General features: G+C 39.4%; 1 protein-coding gene across 1 annotated transcript; it reads left to right on the top strand.

Moving 5' to 3' along the window:
- Positions 1-445: 445 nt before the first annotated feature.
- Positions 446-8,715, top strand: LOC109638917 (nuclear receptor coactivator 5). The gene is made up of 9 exons (XM_020102099.2): positions 446-639; positions 805-891; positions 2,019-2,092; positions 2,336-2,459; positions 4,432-4,631; positions 5,932-6,210; positions 6,356-6,517; positions 6,619-6,864; positions 7,040-8,715. The coding sequence occupies exons 1-9, from the start codon at positions 578-580 to the stop codon at positions 7,075-7,077; spliced, it is 1,272 nt and encodes a 423-aa protein (XP_019957658.1). The 5' UTR covers positions 446-577; the 3' UTR covers positions 7,078-8,715.
- Positions 8,716-10,517: the final 1,802 nt, after the last annotated feature.

Below are 10,517 nucleotides of genomic sequence, written 5' to 3'. Positions count from 1 at the left end.
ATTTCTATCTTGTCTTACTGACAAAAGCCTAGAATTATGTTTTATTACCTTGCCTCCAACATCATATGCAGGTTCTGTTTGCAAAAAATGTACTTCCAGTACCACGACAAGTTCATCATCATGATAAAATAACCAACGGATCCCGGCTTATGGTGAGCGATGTATAATGTATACATGTATATATATAATGTGGGTTGATGTGATGTATAATATTAATAATGTGGGAATATGTGATGCATATATATAATGTGGATATATATAATGTGGATGTATGCGATGTAAAATTTATATATTGTGGACAAAGGGACATTTTGTCATAGTTGTAGAAAATTCAAATTTGTTCCTGTTGAATTTCACCCTTTACACCCATGACCGACAGGTGGCGGTATTACACGTGTAGGCCGGTTTGGTCGGAGCAGCAGCCGCCAGAAGAAGAACTCCTCCCCTTCCTCCTCATTCTTCTCCTCCCAGTGGAGGCAATGGTGGAATAACGCCTGGAGGAAACCTCACGTCTTCTCTCACACCGCTTAAAGACAGTGTCTCCGCGTGTCTGGGTGAACTTACAGGTTATTTGAAAATGTCGTCTTGGCCGAAATCAGCCGCAGGTTCCCGGCGAGCTCCAGCGAACCCGAACGGAAGGTAAGCCGTGTTGCAAATGTAGCATTAGCAGCTAGCATGTTCGGTAGCAGCCACAACACAAGTCAGTTGTTGTTGTTGTTGTTGTTGTACCGAGCGGTTTATAAAGTCATTCCACAACTTCAAGGGAGAACATGTCTTGTTATTTAACATTTTTTTGCGATGCAGTGCTCAAAAACGGCGGTTTCGGAGAGGAGCCCCTTACCCCGGCAGAGGAGAGGAGAGGACCGAGGAGCTCAAGGATGTGTTGGACAGGTACACACTGATCACCGGGTCCATACAAGCGTTTACACTCACTCACTCCAAACCACCGCTGTGTGACATGAATCTGCACAGGTTATAATGACAGTGATTGAGAACACAGCTTTACTGTAGAGGTGCTCCTGTTTCCAAAGTATGTGTTCAACAATCAGATGTGAGGACGAGAATGTGTCATATATATTATATCGCACATGTCATCACACAGTGCAGCAGAAGAAAAATATTTCAAATTATCATACACCCTCTTAGTTCAAGACAACAGAAGTCTGATGAGGCCGTGGTCACATTGTTTCCTGAGCTGATGATAAGTAATTGTCTGTAACTGAGGACACTATAGAAAGTAGAGCCTGACTGATGGTTTCAAATTTTTCCATAAGGAATATGTTTTGTTGTATTTATTCTTGTTCTGTACATTTGGCTGTATTCGTGTTTTCATCTTATTTATAATTATTTATTTTAAAGTAGATGTTTAAACTGTAAAAATATTAAGCCTTAACTACATTTGGGTTTGATAACAACATCTTAAGAATTATTGCAATTGTTTTTCCATAAATAAGGACATTTTACTTCCCTAAAGTCGGTATCAGTCCTTAAAAATCCATATTGCTCGGGATTTTTGTGCCCGAGAAAAATGAGCTAATGCCACTTTCACTTAGAGCTGCCCCCTGATTTCTCTGTGGACAGTTTTCATTGAAACAGTTTTCTACAAATAAATGTTTCTCGTTAAAAGTGTAAAAATTTTTGTAAGTTAATTGATTTTAAATAAAAAGTGAACTGTGTCAGAGAAAAAAAAATCTATCCTAAAGGAAATTGAACCAAATAACGTTGTATTAATAAAAACATCTCTGATACTTCATCAGGATTTGTGATATCATAACACTGTATGCAGAAGTGTGGCCAGCCCTAGACAAATAACATATTTTGTTAAAATATTTGTGAAGTGGTAACAGGTGCACACAACCCTTTCATCAAAGATGAGCCTTTGTTCAAATGTCAGTGTTCTCTTATTTTTAATGTTACGAACTTCAGACAGTAATTGTGGAATCTGTAACAGTTATGACACACATACTTAATCAGTTTTTAGTAATACCACTATTTAGTAATCGCCACTTTTCTTTCAGCTATGAAGAACGAGAGCAAATTCAAAACTTCACTGGAAGTGTGAAGTTTGAGGGATTCAAGCATCAGTCAAATGGTGAGATGTTTTCTTTGATATTGTTCTAAATGGAAAAAATAATACAGATGAAAAATGTGTCCATATAAAAATGAATCAAACTTTATTTGTTCAATAATTACGTCCCAATATGTCGTCCACATGAAATCCAGTAAATGTCAAAAATTGGGAGACGTACTTCAATGAATATAGATGCACTGTTGGTTGCAAATTAATCAAAATATAAATTATCTTCCTTCATAACACCCGCTCTCACACCCTCAGCTAAACCAGAGAACTCCACTCCAGCAGACAGACGTAAAACCCTGTACCAGAAGTTCTACAGACAAGTGCAGGACGAGAGGAAGCCACCCGACTGCGTGGTCATGTCTGTCACCAACCAGTGCCTGTGAGTACTTGAAAAAACATTTAAAACTATAAGAAGGGAAAGTTCTGTCCGGCTGAATGATCTGAGCAATTTGAGGAGAAGGGCCTTGGTAATAGAGGGGACCAAGATTCTGATGATCATTTTGGTTGAGGTCCAGAGATCCTCTAGGGAGATGAGGAAAGTTTACAGAAGTACAATGTCTGGAAGAAACCTGACATGCTGCTCATAACTGAAAGCAAACAGTTTACTCTTGTATTAATGAGACCAGATGATCCAGTTTCACACGGTCTTTCAGGTACTTTCCTGTGTTGTTCTAGCCACTCTACCATGAAGCTGCAGACAAGTGGAGTGTTGAAGTGATGATTGGATGGTTGTCCTTCTCCTAAACTTAATCTCGTTTAGATTATAGCATTGTCATTATGGGTGTAGATTGATGAGGGGAAGTCTACTGGAATTTAGGACAATGTGAAAAAGTAGTCTGAATATTTTTGGAATGCACGGTACGTATAAAAACCCGACATCTCAATCTTTAAACGTCAGAAATTGTGTATTTATTATGTTTCATTCAACAATAATGCATTTTATACTTGGTATAAGTTTGCACTCACACATCTCAGTATTCTCCTCTGGCTGCCAGTCTTCTGCTGAATTCATTGTATTAGTTCTGTTCATGGTCCAACCTACCAAGATATTGTTAGTTTTGTCAGCAGTTAGCAGTTTTGAATTGTTTTAGATTCAACTGTTGAACATAAACAGTTAATCCTGTGTGTATGTGTATTTGACAGCAGCAAACAACAAGCTCTTCACCCATCAATCATGTTGACAAAAAAAAACAACAAGAGAAGGAAGCCTCGGGTTTAAACCCCTTTTTAAAGAGTTGACAAGGAATCCTCAGGACATGTTGCAACAAAACAAGAAAGATAAAACAGAGTTCCACAAACACAAGATCCGAATTTCACCAACTTCATTTAACATACATTGTTATTTCTGTTCCAGGTTTAAAAGAACACATTTTTATTTGCCCTTCATGCAAACTAGACATTTACACAAAAATCTAGTTAAAAACCTCAAAAAAATGTCACTAGGTTTTTCGTGCAATAAATGACCCTAAACTTGTTTTTTTTTATTGCCTGCCAATGTTTTCTCACATGTTAACTATGAAAACTGGACTTTGTTCTAGTCTTGATGTAACAGTAATTAGTCAAATTGCTATCCACATATAAATGAACATCATAACCACAGTCTCATAAGAAAAACATGTAATCACTGCCTCCATTTTAATGCACTTTTAAAACTACAAATGGGTTTGTCACACATTGTCAAACACACACACACACACACGTTTCTACTGAAGTCTCCCATTGAAATATCCTTTCATAACTTTCTTATTCACTGAACATATTTAACTTAAATCACACTTTCTCAAAAAAAGCTTTTTACATACACTTACATGCTGCATACAAAATCTAATGTTCTTCATTTATGTTTTTAAAATACTACTTTTGTTTTTTTAAGGTTCACGCTGGACGCAGCACAGACTATAAATCCAAAAGACTATTTGCAAATCTGAAGGAAAGAATGACTGTATTTTACTAATACTGATTTGAAACCTGCTTATGATAACAAAACACTCTCAAACTCTCTGTAAGTTTAAAGGTGGTCATGGCAGTTGTATCTGATAAGATCATTTTTACTTCAAATGAATTATAATTGATCTTTTACCTTAAATTTAACCTAACACACACTATAACACTTCACTCAAGACATGAGATGCAAAGATGTATATCAGTGCCACCCAAAGCTCCACGAAAACCTAAATCACCAAAGAGTCACACACAGAATCCACCACAAAACGGAATGACGACTTGTTGGTTAAGAACATTTCAAATTAAGAAATAACCTGTTCCTCTCACAGATATAATTTAGGGTTCTCTTCATGCCAGTTGAGGTCAGTCAATGTCAAGTTAACAAAGTGTTTCTCTTCCTCTCAAAGGGATTACCCCAAATCGCTAAGCCAGTGCTTGCAGGAGCGTGGCCTGTCAGTGGAAATGCTCTACCTTCAGGCGGAGACGGGCCTGACCCGGGCCCTGCAGGATGTCCGAGCAGAAGGCTCCCCGTTATGTATTCTGGTGGAGCAGACAAACATAGCTCTGTCCTCCTGCACTGTTATCATATTCTCAGACTCTCTCAAAAGTAAGTCCGTACCCCTCGTACTCCTTCAAGACCACCTCAGTAACAACCCTCCATCCCTCTCTTAGCCTCAGCCCAACGCTCTAATGTGGTTTACGTTTATTCTACGACATCTTTGAACACAAAATCTTCTACCGATTTCTTGTTAATCCAAATGAAAACAACTAATGCAACCATTAAAACACTCAAAACTACAATTCTGCACTCAACTGTAAGATAACATTTGTATTCAAGTCAATCAAATCACACAATATTCCACCAGTGACTGTTGATTAAAGATGGTGATGTCATTGGGAGCCAGTGCAGCGCTACAGTGTCAGTGGAGCCGTGGTAGTGAGGTACCACCGACACAAGAGCTTGACCAACTGTGAGTAGGTGTCGGCTGCTTTAACTTCTTTTTGTTGCACTAAATAAGTGTGATAAGAACCTAAAATGGAAGAATCCCTCTTTGAGAAAATGTATTTAATGTTTCCCTTTTCCTTTGGTCCATGTCCTAACTGCTAACATGGAGGAGGTGGGGTTTAGGCCGTTTACTGTAGCCAGCCACCAGGGGGCAATCAAGATGATTTGGCTGCAATTTTGGGAGCTGTCACGTTAACCATCTTCATATACAGTCTATGGTGTATACACAACGAGTTCATTAGAGAACATCACATATCCAAACATGCAGTTCTGTGCTTCACTACTACAGTTATTTCACAAAAACGGATATTTTAAAACCACACCATGCACAAACAAAATACAAATAAGAACTACGCATCATATAAAACAAGAACATCAAAACTATATAATGATGCTACGCTGTAAAGCCCACAACCAAAAAGTTAAAACAAAGTAGACAAACCTTTTGTTTTAGTGTAGTTTACTCAACCAAAAATAAAATCAATGAATGTAAAGCAGAAAAAACGAGGCTATTTATTGTTGATAATTTAAATGCACAAATCACCTAAAGTGTCATTGTGCTTTGACAGCACATCTGAATGCACAAAAAAAATATTTTGTCCAGAAACTTCATTGAACAAAGATTTAAGTCACTGATAAATGTTCATCTTAACACAACTTGCATGCCCCTCATCACCCTTTCATCATCAAAGACACACAATCAAAACTACCTTTTCAAAAACTGCGTTCGCTGATCACAGCTCGTAAAAACAAAATGGATTTCAGAATTACTTGAGTGACCCGTAAGAACGCCACTGGTTATTCCGCTACATCTACGGATTTAGATTTGTCTTATTTAAATTCTTTCTCCCCCTTCAGTCCACTGACCCCCTCACAACTAACCCCCTCATTTCCCTCTCAGTCCATCGCAACATGCCCAAAGACCAGGCCATGGAATTTGTTACAGCCGAGCACAGTCGTGGACTCGTCAAAGAGCGCCCACCGAGGGACCCTGCGGACATAGCAGCACAGGCATCGCAGCAGCTGGATGATTTTCTAGAACGAGAAAAGATTGAGCGCCACAGTGTTCCCACCGAAACACGCCAGCTCCTACACCTGTTAGCCGAGGGGGTGCATCTCTACCCTGAGGAGCTGGAAACCATCTCAGAGTACGTCAGGTCTCGACAGGCGCACATGCAAGGTGATTACAGGGAGTCTCTGGAAGAGGCTGGTGCCGTGTCAGTTTGACTGACGGCACCTTTAAACTCTTTATCTTTTCCTGTTCTGTCTTTTGGGTCACGTCTTCTCCGCCTGTTGTGAGTCTTCCATTTATCTTTTCTGTCCAGCCTCCAACATCGAGGGGGAGAAAGGGAGCATGTTACCTCCAGGACTGGGGAAACCACCCCCTCTACTCCCTACTCCACCCGGACCCCCTCAGCCTCAGCCTGGAGACGGGCCCATGATTGACCACTCCCCACCTCCACGCCCACCTCTCTTGCCTTCACCAGGTTAGAACAACGGGAACATTCAAATTTCCCAAATAAAATTCAGGATGTTGGGACCATAAAATGTTTCATTCATACTATCCACCCCTCCTTTCTCTTTTAAGGCTCATATCCCAAAACCAAACCTCCGCCGCTTCTGTCCTTGCATGGACTTCCTGGTCCATCACTAGGGGGCCCATCTTTACGAGGTCCTCCACTACAGCACAACCTCTTCAACGGCCCCCCAGGGTCTCGTGGGCCCCTATTGCACCATCCTCCTTTATTTCACCCAGGTCCCAGGGGCAATCACAATATAAGAGGCCCCCCTCCCTCCCTAAAGAGTTCCCGTCCTCCACTTCTCTCTTCTCCAGGTGGGTTATGTAACTTCCTTCAGTTTGGTCTTTAGTCTTGTTATTATACATCTTTGTATAGAGTAGTTCGATGAATTCTAACAGGACACTGGATATGAAGCAAAGCTTTATTTTGATTTAATGTATATTTTCTGTCTGTTTCTCCTCCTCTCCACTCCTCTTGTTCTCTGATAAGGTCCCCCTCTCCCACGACTGAGTGGCCCCCGACACTGAGAACAGAGACACACACAGGCTCAAATGCAGTGTTACACACCCAGACTACAAGTACCAGCAGTCTTTCATTTTACCTAACTCTAGAGAAGAAGACTCCTGGCTCCTGTGTAGGATTCCTCTTGTGACCTTGAGAAAAAGTAGAAAAGAAGGTATTTAATGTCTGAGATTCTCGTCTTATTATTGTGGACGGATTGACGGAGGACAGCATGGAGTATTCTGATGATGATGATGATGAAAATGTTCAGTTTTTTTGTCTCTAACCTTAACTCTAAAGTCCACCCTTAAATATTCACGTGTCAGTTGGTAATTTGATCCTCTGTGGTGTTGGTGTCAGTCCCGGTGACGACCTGCGCAGGGTAAACATTTACTGTCTAGTTTATTGAGTCAATTGCACAAAGAATCCTGGAAAAATTCCTGGAAAACTGGTTCATATTTATAAAAACAAAAAGGCCATGGTGGTCACATGATGGCATTTGGACATTGAATTTTTCTGTAAATGATGAATATAAATAAGTTGTCCACTGTTGTAAACAGTGTTTCAGGATGGTGCTTAACATTTGACAGGGATTCTCCTGAGGAGAGAAAACCCACACTGATTAAAAGTTTGTTTGTTGTAAGCTGTGTTCTTGCCTCGGATTTTATTTAGTTTTTGACATCAAGATAAAAAAGTTTACTGGCGCTCACTCAGTCTAAAGTTACATATACTTCTTATGACGCCTTTTATGACAAATCAACATATATATTTTAATTTATTACCTTCAGTTTCAGTCGTGCTCATTTATTTCTTTACTTTGATGCTTTGTTCAAGTGGCACAAAGAACACAACGCTGAGAATGGATGCTCCCTCTGACGCCTCGAGTGTTTGTAATCTTAACTTTGTCAACCAGCTTAAAAAAAACAGATGTTTTTGTTACATGGAAGCAAAGAGGCAGCTTGAACTGTTTTGCCAGGATGAAATAAAGGAAGATGAACTTTTGTATATTCTCTGTCAATAATTTATGCAAAAACCAAGTGAACAAATGTCTCTTTGCAGTCCGACGCCTAATCCTGTTGAATTGTCACAAAAAGGATTCCAAAGCTTTTTGTTTCATTCCTTGTTTATCAGCCCTTCAGTCAGATGTTTGTTTAAATTTGTTCAGATTACCATGTTGATCTTTTCTCGTTAAAATTCAATGGAAAAACTAACAATTTTACTCCTTAACATTAATTTAACACTATTTTCTGTCTTCGTGCTGTTGATTGGTTTTATTTATTTTTGTCTCATTGTTTCAATATGTAGCATTTTCTGAGTTTTGGTTGTGAAGATTCATTGTGAGGCGTTTGTGAACTGAATCACAGCTTGTGCTTAATACACGCCTGTTTGTTACTTGGCTGGTGACAAATCCTCTGTATGTGTTGAAGATTTCTTTTCAGTGCCGTGAAACCGGTTGCGAAGCCGCCCACGTTTAGTTTGAACCATCAAAGTGTGAAAGATCATCGCGAATACAACAGAGAGCACAGATCTGAGAGGGAAAAAAACTTTTCTTTTAAACTGCTCAACATTTTGTCCAGTTTTGTAGATAATTTTCAAATCCTGTATTCTCTTTCTTTTTTTTCTTTTTTTTATAAAAACAGTATAAAGTGTAAATGTTCAACAACTGTGCTGTGGAGTGTTTGTGATATTTTCTTTATGTGCAGCACAATCAGGGTTTAATGGGTACACGGGGGGAAGAGAAACATGTTGGAATAATTGTGGTTTTTCTTTTATTCATAAGAGAATTGACCATTAGCATTAACATCAGTATAATTGTATTACACATCCATCCATCAACTGATACTGATTTTAAGGAGTGTAAAACTTCTGATGCTTATTTATACATCACATACATTCACAATGCATTTTCAGAGCATTCAGGCAAGGTGTGGCATCAGGGTAGAGCATGCAGGAGTCATGTGGATCGAGCCTCGCCTGTGCACCCGCTGGAATCTAGATGTGACCACAGTTCAGGTTGATTGTGATCTTGACAAACCTGTTGTTCTCTCCCCCCCCCCCCCCCCCCCCTCGTGCTGTGACAACCTGCCACGTACAGTAGGAAGTAGTGAAAGCCCGAAGCTAAATCTATGAAACATTAAAGATAGAAAAAAAAAAACCCAGAAGAAGCAGATTGAAATATTTGACCTGCAGGATAAAGAGGAGAAATGTCCACTGGCCGGATCAGCAAGGGTGAAACTGTAGCTTTTAAACACTAGATGGCGACACACACCTGCTCTTCTTTCCATACAACCCAAGGAATTTCATCTCCAGAGACCTCAGCCTACAAACTGAATCACCCTCAGACTCTAACACTGCTTTTAACAAACAGGTTAAAGTTATTTTTGTAAATGTCTGAAATGTGTATTGTTTTGAATTTCTTTATTTTACTGACAGGACAAAGTTTTTAAATGTGAGGTTCCTGTAATAAGCTTCCTGAACAATGACTGTGTTTATTTCTAATGCATCTCTATCCATGTAAGGTTTTTTTTTTTCTTGCCATAGAGTGTGAATTGATTTTAGCTCACTGTGTTTTTCCATAATATTTTAAGACAAATGCATACCAACACACACAGGGGGAATCTGCCTGTGTCTCTTCCTCCTCCTCCTCCTCCTCCACCTCCTCCTCTCTTCCAGCTGTGGGTGCACTGCTGCGAGGAGCCATCAGCTCAGGAAGTAATGGACAACTGTCTCCACCTCATTACACCAGCCTACACACACACACACACACACACACTGGACACTGTGTGGTTAAAGTTAGTGTTTGTGTGCAGAAAAACAACGAGAATCTTAAAATTATATTTAAAGCGTCTTCGTCTGCAGGAGACCAGGATTTCTCCAATTCTATTGAGTGTGTGTGTTAAATTACAAGATTCTATAAGCACAAGTTGTTTTTACTCATTTGTTATTTCCAAAAGTATAAATTTAGTCTCACTTCAGAATGTATCAGTGGATTATTATTGTTGAGGCATTTCTATCACTTCAGTGTTGCATGTGGTGAATCAGCAGAGAGGAGTCGAACGATGTACATAGTGATTTTCCACCAATGATCCTCAGGTGACGAAAAGACAAAAGAGCAAGTAAATGAACTGTATTATAAAATATTGAAACTCTTTCTTTCTTGTTGTTTCTATGCAGTTCAAATGTCTTCAGGTAAATGTGAATATAATGTTGAAACACTGACACACTGGTGTGATTACAACAGAGTGTGAGAGTTTCCACTAAAAATATATTCACAGTAACTGGTGTGGACATATATCGTCTGGAGCCTGTGGAGATAGCTGACGTCAGCATCTCCACTGAATTCATATCTTATGATTCAGGTTGATTCAGTTTACAAATAACATCGTAAAACTTACACAAACCTTCTGTTAATAAAAAGCAGAATACAGCTAAAGCCTCATATAATCGCTTAGAATTAAATTCACAT

Source organism: Paralichthys olivaceus, chromosome 7, assembly GCF_024713975.1.
Source record: "Paralichthys olivaceus isolate ysfri-2021 chromosome 7, ASM2471397v2, whole genome shotgun sequence".
In the NCBI taxonomy this organism is placed as follows: Eukaryota; Metazoa; Chordata; class Actinopteri; order Pleuronectiformes; family Paralichthyidae; genus Paralichthys; species Paralichthys olivaceus.
The sequence above is the reverse complement of the archived record's forward strand: the minus strand, read 5'-3'. Positions and strand labels throughout refer to the sequence as shown.